General features: G+C 45.1%; 1 protein-coding gene and 1 long non-coding RNA gene across 4 annotated transcripts in view; one reads left to right on the forward strand and one right to left on the reverse strand.

Annotated features, from left to right (window-relative positions):
- LOC143207810 (uncharacterized) lies at positions 1–25,648 on the reverse strand. Its single transcript, XR_013008761.1, has 3 exons — positions 25,552–25,648; positions 24,940–25,252; positions 1–638 (listed from the first exon to the last, which is right to left on the reverse strand). It is a non-coding gene; the product is annotated as an uncharacterized LOC143207810 (long non-coding RNA).
- The window catches only part of LOC143207809 (uncharacterized), a 68,827-nt gene continuing 66,492 nt past the window's right edge, over positions 24,952–27,286 (forward strand). Inside the window, exon 1 of one of the 3 annotated variants that reach the window (XM_076421610.1) lies at positions 24,952–25,358. In XM_076421610.1, coding sequence (XP_076277725.1) covers positions 25,309–25,358 — 50 coding nt within the window. In that variant the 5' untranslated portion in view covers positions 24,952–25,308. The remainder of the gene's footprint in view (positions 25,359–27,286) is intronic. The other 2 variants (XM_076421609.1, XM_076421608.1) reach the window with 2 other exon arrangements.

Genomic DNA, 27,286 nt, shown 5'->3' on the forward strand with positions numbered 1-27,286 from the left:
TATAATACATTTTTTTACTTCGTCGAAGACACAAGCCGCGGTCGGAACGGCGGTTTTATCATCTTATCGCGAGCCCGACTGTTAAAATGGAGATTGCCGCGACGCTCGAGGGTGGTCTGCGAGATCGCGGACAACGCTCTTCAGGAAATGTCGCCGCAATTCAACCCCTTGATTACCTCGTTGCTCGTACTTACAGTCCCGCCGTTGCATCCCTTCGCAGACGATGTCGAACACGGCCACGCCACAAAATCGGCGGAACGACGGCCATCATCGCCCGTTCACATTCCGGAATATTTTACCGCGTGCCGATCCCATTCGATCCCCTTCCGACGCCATTTTTATCGCATGGACTAGTATCCATCTCACAGATACAGTCGCCTGAAAATCTTTTTCGGTTTCCTAATCACAGATTACCGTTTCACGAAGAATTTTAGCAAGAAAAGAATTTTACCTTGTACAGAGAAATGTATTTGACCTTATAGATTGCTCGGATTTGATGCGTTCATGGCCACAATGAGTAGCTATGGTACGCAACAGTCGTTCGCGTCATTCTCGGCTACAAACCTTGAGTGCCAAGAGAAACAATGCCCCTTATCTATCTTCCTTAATTCAGATAAGTTGGTTTACGGCCGGCAGCCCTATAAGACATAAAATATTACAATTATATTAGAACCGTTCCCATAAACCCCGAACGTCCATCTCCGAATGGATAAGAAAATAATTACTAGATTGCGAATCTTACAGAATACAGATTCTCCACCTGGATTGTGTAACAAACCGGAGTAACACACTTTATTTCCTAACATTTCAGCCGTTAGACATTTGTTTCTTATCGCTAGAACCCCGGAAAACAATTTTTCCGCGCCGTAATTTTTACGACAATCTGAAGGGTGCGGACAAGCTTGGGAGATGAAAATTGGATCCTCTTCAATATCTCGTGGCAAGAAAAAATCGCTTAGCCTGAAGGAGAGTGGATCCATCTGTCCGCGAACGAAACATAAACGATCAGCGGATTTAGCGAGGTTTAATGAGGGAAATCAGCTCGTTCCCATAAAATCGTGCGCCATTTTTCCGCGAGACTTACGCGGCACAATGTCGACACGGACATCGCACAATGTTGCGACGAAAAAGATCGCAAGATTTACGAGAGGAAACGTTGGTTTTAGCAGCCACCCTTATTGGACGCATGTGGCACGAAGCCCGCGTGTGCGTTTCTAATATCCGGAGTTTTCCCTCCGTTTTCCTGGCTCCTCGTTCTCCAGACGACCCCCGGACATTTCCAGCTTCTCTCTCTCCTCTCCCTCTCTTCTCTCTTTCTCCCTTCTCTCACTCTCCACCCCTAAGTCGTTACCCACCCTTAAGCATACAAATCCCACCCCTGCGGAGGATTGTTAAGCTCCGGCGGCTTCCATCCCCCTTTTCCGTGACAGCCTCGCCCTAACTAAACGAGCCGTTCATTTTTTTTCTCGCGTAAATGTTGCTCTTTCTTGAAAAATGCCGACGCCAAGGAGACCTCCTTCCTGTCTACCAGCCGAAAAGTTACAACCCCGGCCCTTAGGAGCGACTTTTTACTCGAAGTCGGAGGACGGACTTCCTGCCCGGGGTGAATTATAAATAAATAGCTAAGTGGTCTTCGGAGTTCGTTGAAAGAGTGCTTTGTTTGCGGAGAGACGATTTTTACGGGCTCCGTGCTTTTAGGAGTCTTCGAAGAAGGTTCAAGTAGGAGTTTCAAGAGTATTGAATTGGTTTTTAATTTATTTCGGTCTGTTGTGTGTGTGCGGGATGAACGTTTCCCGTCGTTCCCTGCCGTACGGCGCCATTTTGTCAACAACTGCCGGGAAGAATAATTGGAAAATTGAATAACGGATAGATCAAACAGCTCAACGTTAGAGTCACGATTGAACGGAACGTTTCCACAATGATTTCATTCGGTTATGGGGGCCGAGATGAGGGCAACGAGGAGTATAAACGAGCTTTCCCCCCGAATCGGAAAAGATATCGCGAGGATACATCTATATCGAGCCTAATTGGTTGCCAGTCATCCCCTATCTCGCGACGTCAAAATGCCGGGAGGGGAGTGGGGAAGAACGTGGCCCGAGTTATAACTATAAAAACGAGCGTCAAGCATAATAAACCCGACTCGTTAATGGTATCGCTAATAGAATCGTTCCGTTCGTTCCGTACGGAATAGATCGTTGGTCTGAGGACCCGTCATTTCGACGTTACTTTCGCGTCCTCCTGTTACATCGATAACGTGAGAGCTACTCTGCTTTGGAATTCGCTCGTGTCCTTCTCCACATCGTTCTCTCTTCATAATCTCTTTCCCCCAATTTTTTGGCATTCTAATTAGTCGGGGCTGTTCTATGAATTTTGAGAATTTTTGGAGCGAGGACATTTCTTCGAGAATATTGTTCCTGCATGAGAAAACGCAATTTTTGAGAATTTTTCGAGCGAGGACATTTCTTGGAGAAAATTGTTCCTGCATGAGGAAATGCAATTCTGAAACAAAATTGCAAAATCGCAGTACAGTGATTCTCGAACAAGACGAACAGGTAAACGACGAAGCAGCGTCGGCAGGACAACTAAATTTAGGACGATACGTTTCATGTTTGATTAAAGCGTGCCGGCCGTTCTCGTTCTGGATCAACGCGATACATCTCGGGGCATTTCCCGCGATTTTTACGGCCACGCTCTGTGTTTATAGAGTGTAAATATTTAAATATGCCGTAACGTTCAGTACGGCAATAGGTGTACAGGCGATAACTTTACATTCTGTCGAACGCGAGCCTCCGCGCGAAACACTGACACCTCTTGCGCGTGTATGCACTCGGACGGCCATTTTACAATATCTAGAAATTAAACAAATAATCTCACCCAAAAGATCGATTAACCTCTTGATCATTCGAACCTCTCTAAGCACCCTGTAAACTATCAGGACCCGTCTACCATTCGCTAGGCGTCCCATCATTAACCCAGAAGAAATAAAAAGGCTCGAATAATTCCTGTGTTCCACCCTCGAGATTCGGCGCTGAATAAGGGAAAAGAAGGCGAAGGGGGGGGGGGGGCGGGGAAGAAAGGAACGGATAAGAAAAATCTCTCATGAATAAGGGATGAGACGGAATCCCGTGTAGTCGTGTCAAACTCCGGAGGAGTCTGAATGACGGGGGCTCGGTTTCGGTGCGCGCGGTGCCGAGCTTACGGCGCCATTAAAATAAAATAAAGCCTTCCTCTGTCTTCCAGGCTCGCACCCGCCGCTGCTGAACTCCCCCGGACTCCCCATATCCCCCACAGACCGCCATCAGCCCCCCTTCGAGTCTCATCGCCCGCATCCGTTTCTTTTTTCTTCGTGTTCTCTTCTGCCTCTTCGGAGCTGGATATCTTCTGCTCCCTCCTCTTCTTCTCCTTCGTCTTCGGGCTCTCTCGTAGCTGCCGCTAGCCCAACCCCTCTTCGACTTCCTCCTGCCATCAGCGTTTTCAGAATGTTGCCAGCGCGGATAGCCAGGGCGTAAACGTGAAATCATTGCCCGGCTATACGAGCGGAGGTAGAACGTCTGCGTGTTCTCCTACCCGGCGGAACCCAGACCGCTCCGGCCGTTCCTGCAGATCGCATAGCTTATAATAACACTTAACCACCGACAGTGAATAGCCGCAAGTTGCAACTTCTCTTCTTTGTGCTCCATCGCGAGGCGCTTTGTGCACACCCGCCTGCACGCCTGGCCCCCGGTTGCAACCACGGAGCCAAACGCTGCAACACCGACGCTTTTCTTTCACTCTTGTTGCACCTAGCCCCCTCCGCTCGCGTTCGATCTTCAACCTGGCCGGCGTCGCCCATTCTCATCTCCGACTTTCCTGTTTTGATCTTGCTCCGAATCTCTTCTAACTATGTACTTTCAGGAGAAGAAACATTTACAATCGTATTAGCGGCATCAAACAGATGAATCACTTCGCCAGTCCACGGTACGCGAATTCTGGCTCAGTCCATTAACACCATTTTCGTCGGGTTCTAATTTCTAAGATAAGTTTGCAGGCCTTTCAACACTCCCTCGACCTGTTGACAATATAAATCCTCATCGATAGCTGTGTTTGGATTGAGTAATTCACTGATAGACAGTTCGTACGATCGAGATCGGCTGACGCGACAACTTTAGAAATAAACCCGTATGTACGTAATACACTTTTTTTTTAAAGTGTAACTTCTTTGCTGAGGGGGCTACAATTTTCTAGCGCTACGGAAGTGACGTGGTCGAGCGTTACGGAAGTGACGAAATTTCGCGAATAACCTCGAATAGTTTGACAAATTATGATATAAATATTCTTAATTCAATTTTATCTAAATGTCTTGCAAATACTGCAACGAGAGTTGTTCCTGATCTTGTTGTCGCTTCATTAGGATTATTTACCATTTTCAATCTTAATTTACTTCTAAACATTACTAGACTGCAAGAAGTTTCACTTGTGTTTAGCTAGGGCATTAACCCTCTCGTTGCCCCGTATCCCCGAGTGGGCCGGAATCCAGAAAAATTTTATCGAGTGATTATTGGAATTTTCATGAAATTGAATAAATTTTCTTTGGATTTCCAAGATGAATCTATTAGTTCTAACATTGAATTTAGGAGATTTCAGACTTACTAGAGCACTAATGGAGTCTGTCGAGATAACAAAGCTTTGGTTATTATAGCTCATCGCTAAATCAAGAGTATCATTCAAAGCAATACACTCTGCTGTAAACACAGGAGCATTATAGTCGACACTCTTAGTTCTGTGATAAATTAACTCAGGGCAGAAACAAGCGGAACCGACGAATTCTGCATTTAAAATTTTACTACCGTCACTCTGCGAAAGCAGAGTGATCCTCAATCAGACTCTCGATTCTCTGATCACGGTCATCATATTTCTTGAGATTGTATCCAAATTCAAAATCAAAGGGAATTGAGGTAGTAAGCGTTTTGAAATCATAACAAACGATATTGAAATTAATTTCAGATTCAATTAAGTGAGAAAATTTACGAAAAGAAATTATGCAGGAACTCAATATGTCATTAGACCTAATTGCTCTATTTTTAACTCTATTATATTAACCTTTAATAGCTTGGAGACAAAGTGAGCTTTCATTTGAGTGGAGTTTTGCAAGAAAATTGTTACAGAGAAACATGGAACGGTCTTTTATCAGCGGGAGCTTAGATTCAGCCAACATAATATTGGTAGGGGTACTTCTACGATATCCCAAAGTCAGTCTTATAGCAGAGAATTGCAGTTTTTCAAGTTTGCCAGAGATAGTTCGTCTTTTAGGGGAGTACACGAAAGAAATAACGTTTATATAAAATGAGGAGAGTGGCCGGATCAGATCCCCACCACGTGCCACACGTAATACACTTCTGGCGTATAAGAATCTCAAATAAATAGAGCAGAATATTTGAGCAGGAAGGAAATACTTAAATTTACCAAATCAAAGAAGAGGTAAAGCTGGACAAAGTTCGAAAGCGAGAGCGTATATTGGTCCGACGGATTGGATGTTCCGCGGTGTACCAGCATGGCGGGTCCCGGGTCGTTAAGGTTCTTATCTAGCGCATGTGATCCCATGTTCCTCGGGTTCTTTGTCCCCGGGAGAGCTCACGGTATTTTCAATTAATGTTAGTTTATGGGACGGGCCGTGTCCACTGCGATTTCCATCGCGTTCGTTTTCTGCCGACGGCGAAACAGGGAGGGGGACTATCAGACAGATATACAGCAAAACTCGTCGAGAGATAACTAAGACGGCCATGAATTAAGTCCGGCTGACACGAGGACGTCCGAGGGCGGACTGGATCCTTGGTTTCGCGAGAGAGCACGAGGATCGAGGATCCATCCAGTCGTTCTTCTCCGCAGTGGATCCACGAGAGACCGGGAGAGAAGAAATACAACGGTGCTGTTAAGGAACATCGTATTATATAGGACGCGTCCTGGGGAACGATAAACGTAATTCTACAACGTCGACATAAAGGATTATATTGATTACAGGGATCTCGGATTCCGTCCGGCTAGCTTTAACTCCCCGACAGGCCGTTTCGAGCATGTCCGAGGCGAGTTTTTTCTGCTGGGAATGCCTGCGAGGTCGTGGCAAAGGTTCATCGATCGTGGATGGACTGCGGATCTTCGCGGATTCAGGATCGCCTCAGCAAATTGCCTCAGAATTGCCCCAGATTCTTCTTGCACGGGGACTGTGGTCCATTTTCCTAATCGTTAAATCAACTGATTGTGAGATGAACATTGATCTCCCTTACATCAGTTTTTCCACAGTATCTATTTCTTTGAGAACGACGTCTCGATTTTCTCTGTGGATACCTCTTTATTCCACGACCATGAGAATATCATGAAACAACTAAACTGGTGATCCAACAGCTATTACACACGAGGCTAATTATTGTTCTAACGAAAGGAACGGTGCATTGCTTCCTCATTTGGGATCTCGTTAATGCCGAATCTCCCAGTTGAACGTGTTCCTCGACTAGACTATTATAAGCGCATTTAATATTACGACTGTTTCTTTATCGAAGTAAATTAGATGTTGCACGAGTTTACTGCAGATGTACATGCAAATTTCTACTTTCATAGCTCGTGTTGGCTGCGTTAACTAGAGTTAAAGAGCGGCGCGATTTGTCCATTAACCCAGTTGAATTAGGACGAAAATCTGTTACAAGACAATTGAACTTCCAACATGGCGGATTATGCCGCGCCGTCCTAAAAATTCGTACAAACAGCTGATAAATTTCAGCATTCCAACGATGAACAAGCACACCATGGAAATAAAACTGATCGAGTCTATAATATTTGACCTCTTGCCTTACAATATCGTGTCAGACTCGTGATGAAGATTCTGAACAGAGTTTAATAATTCTATTTTGGTTTCGTTAATGTATAGTTATTGGAGAACACGTAGGCATACAATATCAATTTTCTCCTTTTTTAGGAAATTACGAACTACAAAGAAAGTTCTAATCACTGAAATCGTAAAATAAATCGTAGGGCAAGGGGTTAACTAAACTACACGCACTCATAATAAAAATGAAGTGGCGAACGACAAGGATAACTGGCTGCGAGAAAAGTTGCCGGGCCGGGCGCTCGCAAAGATGCGAAAATTGATTTCACCGTGACCGTTATATCAAAAGGAACTATGGTAATTCGTATGATAATAACGTATGGTTTATCACGAGCCGTGGGGACTATATTCCGCGATTATCTGCTCGCGGCCGAGCCGTCCTCGCGGTATACCTTTTTCATAGCTTGTTTAAGATCTCGTAAACTACCGCTTACTGAAACTCTAAGTGCTCGGGCCGAACCAGAGGGGCGAGCATCGGTATGCGACGGCCGAGAAACTGGGAAAACAACCGGCGAACGCCACGGTTGCAATGCCATAACGTCCCCGGCATTCTTTCCATTACCAAAATACACCGGCGGGCCTCTTAAGCTTCAATTTTAAGTTTCCCCTAACTCGAACAACGCCAGACCTCTAAATGTCCGTTTTAAGCAGCCCCTAACATGCGAATCGCCCGAGAGGATTTCCACCCTGCACGATGATCTCTCTCCATCAATTTTGTTCCACCGCGACACGATATGTATACCTGTCCCGAAAAACTGATAGATTTCGAAAAACGATCGGAAGATCCTCGAGTCGTCGCTAAATCGTTCGCAGGACGTGCAGTGCAGTTGTGGAACGTGATTCCAGGCCAGTCTTAATGGGTTAATGAGGCGACGATAATTCGCAGTGCTAGTGAACCGTCGTAAATCCCCGTGTAAACGTTTTTATCGTTCCCTGCCGGTCGAAACAGGAATATCGTTCGCACCCAATAGGTGGAGAGGTTCGGAACCAAACGAAAGTTGCGCGCACGAGCCTCTGCTTGCCTTTGGAGTCTATGTACCTATGTACACAGCGCCTACGCGGTTCGGGATCGATTTATTAATATTGCACCGATCGATATCAGCCCCCGCGAAGCTGCCATAAATTTCCACGGGCCAGATAGAGGCTTGGAAGCCGAGCTGAAGCTGTACGTTGCAGCGCCGCGAGAGGAGATCGTTGCGGCGCTTGTAGGCGGAGGCTGGGCTGAAGTTGGGTCGATTTTGCGTCCTCTATTCATCTCTCTCTTCTTCTCCCTTCATCTCTCTTCATCTCTCCGTTTCGCTCTCTCTTTTCAAAGAGACGAAGGGAGAGAGATGAGAGAGGGAGCTAAGGGTGAGATCCCCGTAGGGCTGTGTGCACGCCAGAAACCCGGAGAACCCGAGGAACAGCCAATGATGGCGGCCATGGGGATGAGAAACGGGAAGAGAGAGAGAAAGAGAGAGGGGGGATAGAGAGAGGGGCACGAGGGGATTTATGCCGTTCCCTGTCGTCGGAGGTTGGATTGAGAGCCGCGAAGCATAAATAACGACACGTCAACCCCTGCCGGGGGAGGGCACGGGCAGCGCTGCTACGAAACGGCCCGAGATACCCGGCGTGCTCGAATTCATCGACCCGGCCGAAACAATGGAGGGATCTGTCTCTCTCCGACGACGACGCGACGGTATGAATAATTGAACGGGATATGAGACACGGGATCTGCGCGGAACTGATCTCTCTGCTGGGCGATGGCACGGCTCGATGGGGAAGAAATTTCGGCTGGTTGCGATTTGGGAGGAACAGTGATTCGTTAATTCTTTCTCGATAATTCACGATTTTTTATATTTTTTGGTGGAAGGATGATCTGATCGCACGTAGTTTAGGGTGGTGGGCCATGGTTATTCAAAAATTTTATAAAAGAAAAATTAAACCGACTTCGAAAAAACGCACTAAAAAAAGTGCACTAAAAAGTATGAAATAATTTCCATCTAATTTATGTGAATACACATAAATTGAGAATTGAGAAACCTCCTCCTTTTTCGAAGTCGGTTAAAAACAGCAATTTGCTCTCAGACCCACAATCCAATTATCACGTACGAGAGCAATCGAACGACTTTCCTGGCTTGTTCCCCGATTACGGACGTGTGAAAATCTTCCTCGAGGAAGTTAAACGCGTTGATAGTCGACCCTCGCAACTTCACCCTCTAAATTCGGCCCGCCGTCTCGTTTCCATAGTTTGCTAATTAAATGAGCCGGTGGAAGTCAAACCAGGTACCCCGTAAGAAATTGCTAGAATTCCCATTGGAGATCAGGAGGTGGTACCAACGAGGGTGTTCCAACGGAAATCGACCGGGGCGAAAGAAGCACGGAGAGGAAACGGACAATCAAGATCCTTTCGGATATACGACGGGTGTGCGAGTAGGAAATAGCTGAGCGGGTGATACGACGGCAGTCGCGAGCCAGAGATAACCTCTTTTATGCGTCTTCGGGCTCTGGCCGTGGTAAAGTTTTTACCTGGAAAACGATCAGACTGCGTCGTACGCCAAATTTTCGTTTCCGCTGCGCCGGCGGAATCGAATCTCTTTGGCCACTGTCCTCGCGGTTCTTTTATTCCGATATCCTCTGGATGTGCGCCAGACTGAGTGCCTCTCCTCCTCTCTGTCCCCTCTCGAGACAGCGATTACGGGCGTCCCGCATTATGCCGAGCGCAGTCCTTCTAGGATTTAATTGGCGCATTGTGCACCTCGCGGAGTAATTAGAACGCTTTACGAACGGGCATTTTAAAAGCCGTTCTCTTAGCAAATCCCTGAACTTCGACCTGCGCGATTTATTTCCTCCACACGCTGCTGAACATTAAGAGAGCCTCGCGATATTCAAATAATTTAATTAATCGAGCCGAAACTGGAACGTTCTCTCCAGTTAGACTTGAAGCTCGAAGGCGTTATGGTCGGAAATTACAGCACCGCGGCATCGCAAAATGGCGGCGTTTAAATCGCCGAGGCATCCCGATTTTACAAAGAACGAGTCTCAACTAATAAATACCCAATGGATGGCGTTCGTAGGTTCCGACCTTCGAATTGCAAAAGGAATTGACTCATCATGGCGGCCGCCATGCGCTTTCCCGACAACGCTCGTTACTCCTACTGGGTGAAAGGGGGCTGGTCGATGGACGCCAATGAAAAAAAAAGTATTCTTACAAGGTAGATCGCAGAAATACGGGTACATGGGAGCTGGCGGGGTTCAGAGGGGGTCGTTGACCCTGAAATTGAAAAAGTTACCAAGGCCCTGGAACACCGAGAGTGTCGGCGTTGGCAGGAGGCGGCCATCGAGCTCTGTAATTTGCGTTCATAAAATCCGCGCGGAGGGCTCGGCCGATGCTTGTCGAAGGGAAAACCATTAGTCGGTCGTGAATTTATTTTCATTTAGCTGCGAGAATATCGCGCGAACCCTGTTCCATTTCGCACGTCCGAATCGACGCACCGAATAACGCCTCGAAAATTGAGTGGACGGCCCTGAACATTAAGCATATTTTAGTTCGAACATCGACAAAATGGCCCTAACTAGACTGTAACTCGACACAGTCCACGTTGAAGCATTAAAATCTTGCCAAATAATGCATGGGGTGCGAAACAAATCCGAATAAAGGCAGGATTTCTGTCATAGCTTTTATAATGTCCTAGGAAACGTAATTTCTGTGCACGAAGATGCGTTAAGACACCGATGAATTTTTCAGACGTTCCATCAGCCTGGAGGTGGCTGAGGATCGCGAAGGGCTGGCGGTACAAGGGTGGCCCTTCGACAGGCTGATCGAAACGGTCCCGTATGACGCACGCAACGCACACAGGATCAGGATGGAGTGACGGTGGTGGAAATGGAGGCAGGATGGCATCGTGCGAGGGGAAACAGAGGAGGATTAGGGCGGACGTCGATGGGGATGGGATGAATTTGCGCGGTGAGGTCCGCGCAAGGGTGCAACGACGCCGACGCAGGGTCCACGGGAACCCGGAACCAAGGCCGGGATGCCCGCACCCCATTTCGATTCGATTCGAGAGGTGAAGACACTTTTACTTATGTCTGGCCACTTGTTCCGAACCTATCGGCCAACGGTGATACCATAAACTTTCACGCATCTCACCGCGAATCAGATTTTGCGAACTGTTCTACTACGCTGTGCAAGAGGAGTCTCCCGGTTGTTCCTGATGCAAACCACCAGCGAGTTCTTCAGAGACTTCGGTGTGCAGTGAACATCTCGAAGGGTGAGTGAGCGATTCATGTTTCGTACCGCGCCGTCGGGGGTTGAAGCACCAACCTGTGGTTTTTCGATCAATTGTTGTCCCTATCGTTCATGGTTCACACTATTGTGGATTGTCATAGCGGAAGGTTGACTACCTGCTTGATTTATTGCGGGGGTTTCTTGACGAGTTTGCGGAGGATAGTCGATTTAATGAAGAATCAACCCTTTGCATTATAATTAAAATCCTTCTACAAGATAAACACTGTACAAGTCAATTGTGAGAAACGGAAGCTAAGTAAAAACGTATTTCTTCTTTCTCGTCATTGTGGTTCTGGTAACATCGTAGGGAAAACAGTAATTACTAGTAAATTAGCAGTCGTTCAATGTTAATCTTAATAATCCACTTCAGATTGAATAACGAGACGGGAATTAAAGTCACGCGAGTTGACAGCTGTTGGCTGCCGACGGCGCATAGACCCGGTAAGAAGCAGCTTCCTTTCAGAACAAAGTCGATGTTTTGTGAACTTGGAATAACAATTTTCAGTGAAAATAATGCGAAGTATGACTAAAATTAGTGGGCGTCAGTAGAGAAAAGCGACAAACAGATTTTTGAGCAAACTTTAACCGACTCTAAACACTGCAGAGAAGACTATAGCGAACAAATTCGCGACTCGTTTCATGCGTGTCTCGTTGCAAATTTACGCAGCGATAAATGAGAATTTGTTCGCCGCCGAATTCTCGGACGCATAAACGGAGATTCCTGGCGGAGGTTGTCCGATAAATTCGAACTCCGGTGGCGTTTAATACTTTCCGAAAAATACAGCACGCTTTCCCGACGTCTCCTAATCACTCCGAAGGTCTCGCGGAAATTTATACGGCCGTTAATTCGCTTTTATTCCGCAGTCGATTGGTCGTAACGTTAATAAGATGATAAATCGCGGCCCATTAATGACACGTGTATCATTCTTCAGGCTTTGATCGCCTCGATCCGCGATGAGCTGCTCGGAACGCACCGGGAATCTATTCGCATCAAACTTAAAAAAAAATAAAAATATTAGATTCAGTTTATTCGCGAAATTGGTGTACGCTGCTCTTCCTCGGCTCGCTCAACTATTCCGCCGTTAAAAGTAAACTCTGTACTACGAGTGAATATAAAATGAGAAAGATACTTACTATTTTCCACGGTAAATCATTTTACACTTAAAATACCAACGCGCTACATAGTTGTAAAGGGGAATGTTTCAGACTGTCGCGTTAGCGGGATTAACGTTCAACCTTGGGATTTTTTAATTGTTTTTATACCGCCTGCATACATTCGAACCTTGCCGCTCGAACCCAGACCCGTGAACCTTGGGAATCGACTGAAATTTAAAGGAACAAGCACCTGCTTCTCCGAACGAGCAACAATCGTACGAGCTCTCCGATGGTGCCTCGTGTGTCGCGGTTCGGTGAACGACGACCAAACATCGTTATCTTTTTTTTACAATGACAATAACGCCGATTCTAGCACCTGTCACGGCGCAGTCACGACCGTTTAATCGACCCGATTGCGTACGCACGAAACGATCGGCTGCTATCGAATCGGGCTGTACTATCGCTCGCCATAAAAACAATGCGATTACCGCGACGACATTATCTTTTCTCATTTCGTTGCTCGCGAATAATCGAACAATTTTCCCCAGTCGATTTTATCCGGAAGAAATACAGTCTCTTCTTGTAAGCTGGTTCGAGTCGAGAAAACCGCCGATACGTTTTCGTCGAAAAAATGTGGGTCGAGGGAAACCGTCGATTTCACTTTTCGGAGGATCGCGGCGATTCAGACCGCAATTTTTTCTAAGGCGGAAGCATCTGGAACGCAGAGCCAGACTTCCACAAGGTCGTCCTCATTGTCTCGATCTCGGTTTCCTTCTTCCTTTATTCCGTGACCGTTTCCGGCAACACTCCAACCGCAATCCTTTTCTGAAAATTGTAGGTAGCCGACGTTGCGTTCAACCGTCGGCTTAAATTGCTTTAGTGCTTGTTTAGGAGATAGGGGTAGCTCGAGAGACCTTGAAACAGTGTGCCTAACTCCTCGGCTGGTCAATTTCTAATCCTTCTATCCAGAAAAACTTCAGCTTCAAAGCTTCAGCAGTCGAATCAATTTTGGAGCCATTGGTTGCTTTGTATTGGCTCCTCGTTTAGTTTGATTGGGGAAGGTGCTAATGCTTTGATGAGAAAGGAGACCGTTGTTTTATTGCCCGGAAAGAAAACTAAATTTTTTGTGGAGTCGAATTTGACCAGATTAATTTCTGAGAGTCTTAATTATCAAGTAAATAGAAGATTCCAAAATTGAGAACGACGAAAATAGTACAAACTGTAAGTTAACCAGCAAAAACATCCTGTAAACAGGAGCCAAGTTCCTATGGCCGTAAAAAGTTGTGAGATCAAACAAAATATGGCCAAGTTCGTTAGTTTAGAAATATCTCTCGCAATACTGAAAAAAGCGTTTGTAAAAATTAGTTTAAAAGAACGCTATTTAATTTTTAAAGAGTTACATGGAGGGCTAAATTATTCAAACTTGGCCGCTACCTAACACCTTTTATGGCCATTGGTTTAAAAGTAACGTTTCTTTTGTTTACGTTAGAGCGATTGTTCTTTCCATCAGTATTTGTTACGACTTCGAAGCCAATAAAACATATACTTATGTATGTTATGCTGCTATGTTCTATCCTACGTACCTATTTCGTAATGTTTTTTTTTCAATACAACCCCTTTAAGGTGTAAAATTTCAAACTTTGATAATTATTCCTTTGAGTGTTTGTTATGGTGGACCCATGTATCAAATTTCAAGCTTGTAGGTCAATGGGAAGTACCCAAAAGGTTTTGATCTGTCAGTCAGTCAGTCAGTGACAAAAGCGATTTTTGAGGTCCTATATCTCGGAACCTACTAAAGTTAGAAGATTAATGTTTTGTCAATATTGAGACATGATAGCATTTAACAAGTGTACGAAATTACATCTCTCCATCTGCCTCCAGTGCCGAGTTATAAGCCTCTAAAAAACGGCTAAGTTGTTTCGTGTAAAAGGAGGTAATGCGAGAATTTAGCTGGTGCACTACCGTGCACATGGAACCTTCCACTACATTTTGATGTCCAGAAACGGTTAAGAAAACGTAATCTTTTCTCCGAAATTGAGGTTTGGAATTAATTAGCAGAGTGGAAAGAGCAGAAGGGGTTCAAAGAGTACAGCGAGAGGAATGGCGCGTGCTCATTATACCTCGGCACCAGTGACAGGTGGGCGTCGAATTTGAATAGCAGGTGGTAACGGAGGAAGCGCCGAAAGCGTTGCGGTTTCCATTGTGTGTGTGTATGGAGGAGGACGGGGTTGCGTGCGTCGACAATAATGAAGTCGCGCGCTTATGTTAATTGAGAAGTTAAATAGGAATAGGCGCATTAAATCCGCTGGTTGCACAGAGCTCAGCGACGACGGTGGAGTTAATGTTTCGTTTGGTTACGCGATAAGTGCTCACCGGGTGATAATCTAACGTCTTAAATCAGCCCGTTCATATTTCACGTCTTGTTTTTGTGCGATGCGCCGCGCCGCGCCGGAATCATTCCGCCAAATCGACCCATTTTATGACAGCTACTTGCACCGATGACACTGAACGGGCAGAAAATCGACGACGAAGCAATACTGTTTTTCTGCGTGCTCGTTCGGCTCTGAAATGGCCATTGTGCAGGCTCCAAAAAGATTCGAACGCTTGATGCAGTGTCCTAAAATTTTTAAGCGAACCCAAAGCTTTTTACAGAAACTAGCTATTAGGTTGGCAACTAAATTCGCGTACTTTCGTTTCGTAATTCTTTTATTGTATCATCATAACCTGATTCAGTGACCATTCCTTTTGATATCATTGGGAAGCTCTGAATTTTGCGATTAATTTGATATAAAATACTCGTGTTTTAAAAGTATACGTATATGAATGACTTTGTCTGAGAAAATGTGGAGGTTGCGAACTCAGTTGCCAACCTAATATTTTGTTAAAAGTGGACTTTGAGAATCACAAGTTAGGGGAGATAAATTCAAGCTGCTGGAGGTACCGTTTCATTAAATTTTGATCTCGGAAGGAGCTCGTTAAAAATAGAAATTGGCTACTCCCTAAGGCAACTCTATTATAAACTTGCTAGTTGCTAGAGAAGTTACAATTTTGTGAAGCAATATGATCTTCCAGAACGCTAAATCTTTCAACGGACACTGTAAACGGTATATTTACGAAGAACTGTCGCCAGTTACCATTTCGTCGAGCAATATTACCTTCGAAGAGAGCAAATTGTTTGTTTCTGTACCGTGAACGCATTCGCGAGAAGCTGGCGTTACTTTTCAGCACGGTTACCGTTTCGCCGAACGGTGGTCTTCAAAGATGAGGAAGTAGCAAAGGGATAAACTGATCAAACAATTCCACGGTTCAATAGGACGCCTCTGAAGGATCCGGTGTCATGGCCCCGACACGAAATGTTTGACGCGGTGTTTAATAGATCGTAAAGGCTGTTTGAGTATCACGATAAATATAACAACTCTCGGTGTTCGAGTCTTAACGTTTTACGCTTGACCGCTGCGACGTGATACAAAATAATTCGCCTAAATTCCGAGATACGTGACCATGCTTGTCGAATCTCTCACTTTCCCTTTTTCCTCGCCTTTCTCCGCCATTTTAACTTATTTTAACGGGTAACCAGTCCATTTTCTTCTGAAATTGGTGAATAATTCTTCCACTTTATCGTGTTCATAATTGAAACGGACAGTCGGCTGGACGGTTAAACAATTATCCGATCATTTTAAAAATAATTGAAGTCCTACGTGAAGGCGAGTCATTTCGATCGATTATGTTGATGCGCCGAGTGTTACGCAGCTGGCGATGAGTCAGTCCCTCACCATTTACCAGCGCAGCGGTATGTCCCGCTAATTAGCGCGGTCTGTTAATTCGATTAACTTTTCTCAAGATAATCCAGAAAATTTCTGGAGCGGCTCGGACGTTCCCTAACAAACCTCCCAGCCGCTGGAAGCTAATTAAGCGAAGGGGGTGGAATTAACTGGAATCCACCCTTGGCTCCTCGGATCGGATTAGAATTTCTCGCGTGCCTTGCATTCCTGCGGGATCGTCCTCGGAATAGAAAAAGGAGAGGAAGGACGAGGCACACTAAAAGATCAAACGGAGTAGTCGGGAGAGATTTAGCATAATGTTAATCCACCGGTTCCGCCACGGGGGTGCATAATCTCGGCAAATTGAGGCGGCTCGCTCGCGTCCAAGCTTTCCTCGGGCATAACTCACGACGACACGCAAACGTCGTGAATTTCAATCTTTAAGGCCGTTTAATGCCCGCTTAAAAAAGCACAACGATCGGCCACTTGTAAATTATGCTGTACCGACGCGGGCCAGCGTGGCTGTGGTCGTCTCCGTATCGTTGTGTGCTCGAGCGGGACAGAGACGCAAAAGGGGGAGGATGCCAGTCGGGACCCGGGCTTTGGCTCGCTCCGAGAGATCGATTCGGTTCCCAGTGAGGTTACCTCCACAGACTGCTCTCCTGTACCGTTGTTTTTTCTCTCTCTTTCTTTATATTTATCTCTCTCTCGCTCTCTCTTCCCTGCCCCTCCTCCATCCTCTTCCACGAATCTCCCTAATTCTCCTCCCCTTACGTATGACCGTTCCCGGCGAACCCGACACGTTGCTCTTTCGTCCACCCGATCTTTTTCCAGAAATAGACGAGCACTATTTCGTCGGAACTTGAAAGGGAACCGCGGAAATGCCACCAGAAATGGCCGCGAGCTTTTTAGGCAGAGAATTTCGGAGAGGAGACTGTTGTGGAGAACGTTTTCGACGCTGGAGACTCTGAGAAATGGGTCTTTAGGATCACAGGGTATGAACGATTTGAAAAATTGTGGAGAAGTTTGTTCAGCAGATTGTGGACTCTCTTTGATCATTGTTTACACCCCCATACGTTCCTCAGGGTGGAAATTCACCCTTCTTCTGTGTGCAGGTACTGCGAAACATTGAAACTTTGAAGAACGATGCCAAGCTTTCAGTCTATTCTAGTAGGACCTGCATGAATAATATAATGTAAACGCATTTATGATAAAAGTGCTGTCTGAGCAAGGACTAAGGTCCCGCCGTTTCAAAAATGTCCCATTTGTTAATAAATCTGCTGACCGGATACGCAATGTTTGCACCCAAGTAGCAAATGAGGATTTGAATGCAGCCAACATTGAAGCAAACGAGTTCCCGAATGGTCTCTCGAAGAATTTCGATGAATAGCGATGGATAAAACGGAACGGACTGTTTTAATGATACGCGTGTAGCTCGTATAGTTGGTGTAGCACAATTGGATACGTAGGCGCGGCCCGTGACATGAGACAGAACTGGCTCGTATTTTATTCCGAGTGTCAAACCCCTTGCGAGCTGCTCGAACTCTGCGTGAGAGCGTCCTGTCCGCCCGAAAAGGGGATAGAAGAGAAAAAAGAAGTGAAAAGAAGAGACTTGTATCGGCGATGGCGCGAACAATAAAGCCAGCTAAAGATGGAGGATCGAGGAACGATGCTCCTCTCGGCTTGCCTGATCCTGTATTAAAAATAGAACGCGATTTGCGATTCAAAATAACATTCGACTGAGAATAACAGTAAATTCTGTTCAATAAAATTCGGTTTTCTTCGAGGTGGGTATTTAGTAAATTTTACTCAGAGTTAACAAGATCCTATGATGCTATAAAAGCACTAAAAATAGTGGTAAATTATGTTTGATAAAGATTGCCATCATTCCAACAGGAACATTTTTCTCTCTTCTCAATTTATACTGCCATAAAAGCACAGAAAATAGTCCCTCAAGTAAACTCTATTGCATGTTTCGTCGTGAAACAAAGGCACCGGGTATACATATACGTAGTTATGCATTTCGTCTTTCCAGCAAGGATTGCAGACATTAATGGCGGCGGTGGTTGAAGTCGATTCTCTGGAAACCACACCCCGTCAGCCAAAGAACGTTAGTATTCTCTTTAACAGAGGGGTTGGGTCATAACCAGTTAGGGTCTCTGGAGGGTTGTTCGAAAAACAGGTTCGAATTTTTTCGAAATCGGTCAAGCGTGGTAAAAGGCGTCGTCGTCACTTGAATCATGGCTGGAGAATGTCTCCTTTCAAGTGCGATACAGGACCTCGTGGGGACTCGAACAAATTTTAATGGCGGCGGGGCTCTCTAGCAGGGTTCCACTTGTCCATTTCAAGAACGTTGCCTTGCATACTTGTGTCTTTATGTTTTGTAAAATGTTGCTTCCATTGAATGTCCGCTCGTTAAACCGTACTTTTCAGTCTACTGACGCAATCGTGCTATTTTATAGCTTATTTCTCTATAATGTCACGTCACGTTTCAGTGACATCATTATTAAAATCGAATGCGAACTCTCGCGTCCTCATTCTTAGCTACCATCCGGAGGATTATTGATTTGTGGTAATTTCGACTGTATTAAAGAAACCTGCGTCTGTTAGTTTCCGTTCAGCTTGTAACAAATTCGGAGAGGTACTGCTAATTTTATGATTTCCTACTAGCTCTTCAAGGGGCCAGTTAAGTTATATGTCTAGCGAAGGGTTGGGACTAAATACAATTTTTAAAATGACGTCGATTTCCTAAATTTTTATTTTCCTTGTACTAAAATGATCTTCGACAACAAATTTTTTACAAAACAGAGTTTCTCCCTCGAAAAACGGTTCCGAAAAAATCCGAAAAATTTCGAGGACCATCCCCATCGTATCACCGAGTGTGTCTCATCAGGGTGGATGGTTTCGTCCCACCCGTTAGACAGAGTCGATGAAGCGTGGCTGGTGGGGGTTTCCAATGGTTCGCGTAGCCGCGCGCCGAAGCAAAAGGTTGCTGGACCAGGAACCACGTATGGTGGGGGAAGAGGTGTTCATGGTGGGGATCCATGGTCCAAGAGCGGCTCCATGGTTCGGTGGACACCGGAGGGGGTTCGAAGCTCAGCAATCGCGTCGACAGGAGGTCTGGTAGGGGTTGAAGGGTGGGGCGAGGAATCTGCGCGGTCGAACAACTGGTTCAGTGCGCGGCACGTCCCATCCAGAAACCATGAGCCCGGTTTCATCAACGTGGTCCATTATTATGCGGTCGAAAAGTAGCTGCGGAGTACATTGTCGGCGTTACGCAGGCGCGCACCTTTTCCTTTTGTGATCCACGCTCTTCGCCAGGACTTGCTTCCCTTTTTTCCCGCGCGCGACGATCCCGAAAACTCGCCCCTCGGAGGACACTTCGCTCGGAGATCCTGATCCCTCCCAGCTTTCTTCTTCATCCCTTCACCCCCTTCTTTCACCGTGTCAACTTCTTCCCGTTGTTCGGATAGTTCGGTTTTCGTTGATCCCCAGTTCGGTTTTTGGGTTCGAGTGAGTGCCGCGAAAGTTTGTATGTCGCCAGTGATAATGGGGAGGTGGTTGGACGATAGCGGACGATAGTTAGCCGAGTTATGTAGGGCCGCCTGAACCAGTGGGTAGCTTTGTTTGGTCTGCGAGACGTGAAATGGCCGGGACGGAAGTGTGAGTGAGAGCTACCCTTGTTTGAGGTGACACTTGGCTTCGCCGGTCCTTGTGGATCAACGACGCTGAGTTTCGAGACCTGAGGGACCACTGGGACTGCTGGCCGGGGATCGAGTGTTAAGGTAATCATTTTATACCGGGTTAGACGGTACTAGGCTCAACTACCTAACTGTTGTGTCCCCAATCACCGATTCCCCTAGTAATCAAATAAATTTTTCGTCGAAACGAACAAAATACGCGTTTGAAGTCTCCGGTTCGTATGCTCGGAAAGTTGACAGACTCGTCGCCTCGCCGACAGAGCATACGCGCCACGTGTCCGACGCAATACAATGTAATCGTATCATTAACGGGGCAGACGCCGTTAATAATTTATACGAAGGTGCGAATTCTAACGCCAACAATGCTGGCTGTACCCACGGCACCGGAGAAGGTCGAAGAAGCAAGATCGACCGGTCCGAAAGCGTGTGGCCGGCCGCTGCACCATGGCGTTAGGTTTTCTCATTAGACCGTTTGCTTTAGCAATTAGGGAACAGTTCCGGAGATAGGATAGAGTCACTGTGCAAACCGTCCTCGCCGGATCTCTATACATAACGGAACGTGCTTTTTCCACGACATACCGCCGACTCTCACGCGAACGCACCGGCCGTCGCTTTTCGAAAATATGTCGTCAGACCGGAAGTGTCTTCTTTGCTCCACCGTGTCAGCAACGCAGCTCTACTAGAGTTCCTGTGCTACAGTTTATACGCGGTACTTTTATACGGACAAATTTATTTCCCTATTGGGTGACTCCTTTGAATTTAGTAGAATGAATAAAAGGGTATTTCCTGAAGTAATAGAAGTATTACGTACTTATAAAAAGTGCACGCGTGTTTCTATGTCGTTTTAAAATTATAAACCTTGAACAAGAACGTTTCTAATCGACCAGCAGCGTGGCGGCGGAACAGGTGCACCGAAAAAATGAGAAAAAGTTTCTTTTCTCCGTGAAGAAAGCTGCTCGGCGGTACAGAAACTGGTTCCCCCGTCGAACGTGGTACTTTCTCGCAGCAATTGCGAGGCAGCTAATACGTAATTATGATTCGGCATTACGCAAGACGAGGCCGATCGTCCGCGGTGAAGGATTTACGGCTCCTGCGGTGTCCGCGGCGTTGCACGGCGGGCGCTCGCCTGCGAAATTCGCAATAATAATTAATCGATGCCGAACGAAAAGGAAAAGTCTCCTGTCTGACCTTCCCCGACGGAATTGCCCGTCGAAGAAACCCGGCGACGAGAAGCTCGCCGCCATATCCAGGGATTTTATTGCCCCGTGACGTCAGCCCGTTGCTTCTGCTTATCTCCAGAACCGTATCTTCGCCTCGTTTTTTTTTCTCTCTCTCTCTTTCGGTCTCGTTTTGCTCGGGTCTCTCGCTATCAACGTCGCCGATAGATTCGGCGGGTCCGCGAGCATTTAAACCGAAATACACGAAATCTTTATAGCCCGGTGCAGCGCGGTGCAATAAATGATGCACTGCTTCGTGACGGAGATTATCTTCGATCGTTACACGCGAGTCCAACAGATACGCCGTTCGATGACTCTGTGCTCGTGTAGTCTCTCTTCTCTTTCTCTCTCTTTCGTTTTTCCGAGCTGCCTTTCCAAGCCGATAATGCTCGTTATCGGTGAACACGACCGACGACTATAGCTGCTCCGACGTTGCATTTGTAAACGACGAGCACGATAACGAATAGGTTTCTCGTCTCTACCTTTTGCCGAATGCGTTTCGACATGCAACTCGGTTTGAAACGCTACCGAAAATAGCAATCGTAGAATTATAAATAACACAAACAATATAAATACACAACAATATAACAAAATTAAAAATTTCAATTGATACCTGCCTCTTCTTTTTACTTTTAAATGTCAAATCTCTTGACACTCGACCTTCTCAATTATCGTAGGAAAGCGACATTTTTATTGGTAACGTAATAGACATAGGGCCACGTCTGTCAAGGGCAATTAAGCTTTCGCATACAGTCCAGTACGAACGCTAGAGGTTAAACACCACGATTCTGCTGTTTTAATCGAAATATGCTGCCGACCAATTTATCCTTCAAGGGTCACAAGCCTTAATATACAGGGTGTGGCCGGACGAGTGGTACAACTGTGCAGGGGTGATACCACATGTACAAATAAGTCGAAAAAAAGGAATAACATCTTTTTGTTTGACGCTTCGTTTTCGAGAAAACCGAGTTTGAAAATGCAGCGGATACACGTGCTATTGGTAGGAATCGTCTAACGCGTCTGACCATGATCAACCAATTCTACTTTGTGCATATACTAATGTCGCGATCACACTGGCTCTTTTTCGCACGCTCGAAAAAAGTAAGTAATAAAATATCGAAGCCACTGTGACCGCGTCCTACAGCACGCGAACCTGGCGGAATTTTAAACTCGATTTTCTCGAAAACGAAGCGTCAAACAAAAAAATGTTTCTCCTTTTTCTCGACTTATTTTTATATGTAGTATCACGCTCTGCTCGGTTGTACCACCCGTCCGGCCACACCTTGTATTTTGCAATCTGAAAAACCACCCCTTTCGTGAACTTTTCCAATTAACTAGTCCCGTTACGTAGAATAACAAATTTTCCACTGAAGTACTGCTTTGGTAGTAATAGCTAGACTGCGAATTTTTCTACAAAACAAACATTTTTTTCCTAACAATTATACTGACCTGGAATACGGTAAGATTTTCAGACTGCTTAAATGCTTCAATGTTCCATTGAACAATTTTTATTGTAAATGCATGAACTCCGCAGAAACGGCGAGAGAGGTGAAACGCGAACGAGGAAAAAGTATTGCGGTGCCTCGACAGCTGCGAAATAAATAACAGGCGCGTTTGTTAAATTTACCGTGACGTCTTCATCGTCCGGGACATTATCAGGCTCTCTCGGGGTTAGAAGACAGTTCGTACGGAAAGTAACGTTCCCGCGCGGCGAACGACTTCCCGCAATTTGTTTATTCTGCTATTTTTCCGACGTTAAGTGGCCGAATGATTTGTGTATACATATGTATACACGGGGTCCCGTTTAGTATTGGTAATATATTTGTAGCCTCAATCTCCTATAGGGTCATTCGCGGGGATTTAAAGTCAATAATCTTGTTACAACTCACTACCGTTCACTTTTAAGAGAACGGTATACATAACTCCGTGGGTAAGAGACACGATAAACCTTAAGTGTCGGTTTGCACGGTAATTCCTTCGTCCGTAACCATTATGAACGGTCGTTATCGCATTACCTATTGACCTTATGAACAGGTGAACGATGATTCTTGTTTCTCGTTCGCGAAACTCGAGTGTCGCGTAAATGGGAACGCACGGTCGACGCGTGTTGCGTCACACCGGACCTTTCTATTTCCCTTGATGGCCGTGCAAACATGTTCGATTGTATTCCTCGAACCCGTAATCGTAGTTCAATACTCTATTATTCGTTCACAAATTGCGGAAACGTAACCTTCAATTATTCGCACTCTACTTTCTACATAACTGGTCACATGGAACTTTGCATCACTCCAACATAAATCAATTTTTATTCAATGAAGTAACTACTTTAATGCAAAATAAATATGGTCGGCACCTTTATTTATGCTTGAAACACTGAATTTTAAGTTTCCAGATTGTAAATACTGTATGCGGCAAATAAAAGTTAACAAGACACAGGGCAAAAGTGCCTAAACGCGCGCTGGACTGAGCGCGTCGGTGCATGGCTGACGTATTCTACTTACAGCAAGCCAGGCCGCAGATCGTGGGAGCATTTTTCTTATCCCTTTTTCCAAAAGTTGGAGTCAAATCGCAATCTATATACCATTAGGTAGATCAAATACTAAATTAAACGAATGTTTTACCGTACAAGAAGGATTGAATGTTCGTGCGAACTGAGAATTGTACGATGCAAACTGGATAATTTGTCCAGCTTTGAATAATGTAAACGAGCCAGGGCCCTTTATAATTGTGGGTTAATGATGGTTTAATGAGGCTCCGGGTCTTTGAAGAGAGATTGTCGGATTTATTGGTGATCAGTTTGTTCCGGTGTGTATGGTGGCCGCGTTGTAAACGCGGAACGTCTTTTGGAAACGCCGTGAATGAATTAAGTATTGACTGAGCAAATGCAGTCGTCGATACTTAAACCGTTTTACGACTGTTTTCCTTTGCGTTTAGGATGCACGAAACGCCACGGTTTGCGTAAGGATCTTTCGGGGCCCCGACTTTTACGGCGGACGACAAACAGGTATATTACTTGCCCACATAGTTCACACACCGGGAGTTCATGATTTTATGAATCCGAGGCTGTGTGTTGTCAGGCCTACTGTTACACCTTTAATTGCTCGTAAATCCTATATACGAGACAATTAATCTGTATGTGTAACATTTCCTCATAAAACAGGATATTAGCGCTCCGGAAGAATAGTAGTATACATATGCAAAGACGGGGGGGATTAAGTGCTATTCCCATGAATTATGCCTAATAAATCAAACGCTTTTGTCTACAATGCGACGATTTTCTATTCGACGCCGTCAATCGCCGCGATGTCTCCGTAATAGCGGGAGTAATTGTCGTTGTGTTAAAAAGTGTGCGAACAACAAGTGTTTACGATTGTTTTATTGAACGTCCGTCGCGTATAATCTTCGCGGTAACTGGAGAAAATTTACTGCAGTTCAGTGGCTTCGGCGATGGGGGGAATAATTGTCCACTTATAGATATTTATGCAAATCGCGCCGAGAAATGAGGGACGACACTCTTGCTTAATTTTATATTCGCCGGCTTTTACATCGCGCTGCGTATCGTAAACATTTTTTACTGTGCTTTAATTGAGTTCGTACAATTACACACCGATAACTTTCCGTTCAGTTTGTATTCTTATAAAGCAGCAATCTGTACTATAAAATTGTTTTCCCACGGAAAAGATGTGCGAAATATGAGGAAGAAATTTAGATATTGTTACTCGGAAAACATTTTCATTGGGATAAAATAAATTCGATTCTGATTCTTGTAAATTGAGAATTCGCGATTAATAAAAACGATATATTGTTACCTACTAGACAGCGGATCTTGATGCAAAATAAAAATGTGCTACCTGATTTTCAATAAACTAGAATGGAATAGAAATTGATTTTCTTTCTTGATATGTTTAATGGGTTGAATTTACATTTACTCGTTTTTGTCATAAATGCATAAAATCCGCTGTCTAATTATTACGCGGAGAATATTCATATACTTCAAGAGAAATATTTGCCACAAGGTTTATAAATAAATCGATAAACTTACATTGGAACGGCTGAAAGAACGAAGGGGATGTCCTGCAGCAACGGCCATGTTGAAATCCATGATGGCCGCCCTGATTTTTCATCATGGCGTCATGGCTGTCCCGCCAATAGCTCGCTCGATGCGTTCGGTCCCTTTCCACTGACCAATTACATCCCCACTCCTCTATTCCTCTCCTTTCTATCTTCTTCCACTCTATACTTATTCAACCAATGATCGTTCTCTCACGGCGGCCATCATGGATCATGTGCGCGCGCATCGACGTCCGTTATCCCGGGAAAGGTGTTGGTGCCGTGGATTGAAGGTGTGCTCGAAACTTTTACAAGAAACAAGTTGAATTAAAGTTGATTTCGAGCTGGAAAAGCTGACGGGATGACCGCAATGTCTCGAGTTTCAATGCTATTGACAGATATGGATGAGAGGTAATATGCATTTGTGGTTTATAGCAATTTTGCATCGCAATTGGGCCGAGCGATCGATTGTGGCTCAGTCGCATATATCAATATGGCCAATGAAACTTTTGTTGGATAATTTTAAGATGTTTATGGAGTTTGTGTGTGTGGACCAATGTTTGGATACAGAAGGGTAATTGTTTAAGTAATGTGTACTACTTACTGTGTGTGTGCCAGTTGTTAAGCATCCTGGTAATTGCTCGTTATGCGTAATCTTATTTTTTCGCTCATTGCGGGGTCCGCAATCCGCAATTCTTGTAGGACTTTCTACGTCGATATTACAGACATCTAAAATATCGACAACCAGGAACATTTGTCAGCATCATGTCTGAATGGAAATGTGAACCCCCGTTTATTATGTCCTGTCTAATTTTGTAATTGTTAGAAAACCTTGTAACAGAGGGAAACTAGATTGTTGTGTAGTGCAGGCTGCATTAAAAAACAATTCTCAGATGTTGAATTACTGATAGTCGGAGGAGAAATTTGTAACTCCCTCTTTAATTCGATGATGGTAAGGTAGAGCGAGTTTCCTGCGTGCTTGTATCGACAGTAGGGGAGACCTTGATACCGACTGCACAGATAGGGATAGTTACGGTGTCTGCCACCAGTTGTGCTATGGGGTTTTCTTTGCAAGATTCCGGGGGGGTTGTCGCTACCCCCTACAAATACATACAACGCATGCCTTTAATTATGTACACTAATTTTTCGTACCGAAAACATTATTCAAAAAATCCATTCACAATTTTTACGATTATTTTTTTTTTAAATCCTCCTTGAAGTTTCATAAAATGACCTTCAACTGACCTCCAAGTAATTCCATTGATTTACAAAATAGTACAATCACTTTTGAATTTATTTTTTATCGGTCACCTTGTACAAAATCGAAATTTTTCTCAGAAAATATAAAAATTACAGAGGAATTTCAAATCTCCCGGGCTCGAGGCTATTCTTGCGAACGAAATTCCAGTTTAAAAAATTGTTAAAAAATGTCCAGCAAGAATACGTGATAAATAATAATGGAAAATACGGTGTAGGGCACATAATTTTCATCAATGTTGATTCTCGCGGATACAAACCATGGAAGCAAGCTACGAGGCAGCCGCGGCCATCGATTTCTGCTTACCTTGAAGACGCATGCGTGGTTAGGCTCTCAGCTCTCCTCCATTTGCGGCTCCCGTTCCCTCATCCTATCCAATCTTCTTCCCACCGCATGCTGCTGCTCGAACGAACTTCCTCGGTGCAATCAGCCGCTCCGGGCTGAATTATGGTTGCCTCGATGGTGTCCTGATCAGCGATTAGATCCATCGCAGGATTAAACTGTGAAACGGGATTGTTACGACCGTGGGAGCTTATCTTCGTTCGCGGATTTTAGAGGGAATCCGATTGCTTGGATCTTCTTGGACAAATTCGTACGCCTCCTGAACTAGGATCTCTAAGAAATCGAAACAATTTCATAATTCTCGAATCATTTTGTGGAATGGAGAAAAGTCTCTACGACACCAGGGTTGAAAACATTTCAAACCCTCGGGACGGTGCCCTCCGGAATTCGCATATTAAGTTGTGCCGTGGCCCCAGAAAATTTTGCAGAACATTTATTAAAACCGGGGATTGGATTGGTCCCCCGTTCAAATAACTGTAATCCAGTTTCGTCGTTCCATTATCCGGTTATCTTTATTCACCCTCGGTGGTTGGTGGAATAGAGGAGAAGCTAGCGACTGGTCTAGCAAGTGAAAGAGAACAGTGCTAGCAGTCAGAGGAGGATCGAAACAGTCCTGGAGAGAAAGAGGACGATACGGAGGGAGTACAGAAGAGAGAGAGAGAGAGAGAGAGAGAGAGAGAGAGAGAGTAGATTAAGGGGTTGAGAGAACGGGAGGAGTCGAGTTTTACGAACGCGCACA

Source organism: Lasioglossum baleicum, chromosome 4, assembly GCF_051020765.1.
Source record: "Lasioglossum baleicum chromosome 4, iyLasBale1, whole genome shotgun sequence".
Classification (NCBI taxonomy): domain Eukaryota; kingdom Metazoa; phylum Arthropoda; class Insecta; order Hymenoptera; family Halictidae; genus Lasioglossum; species Lasioglossum baleicum.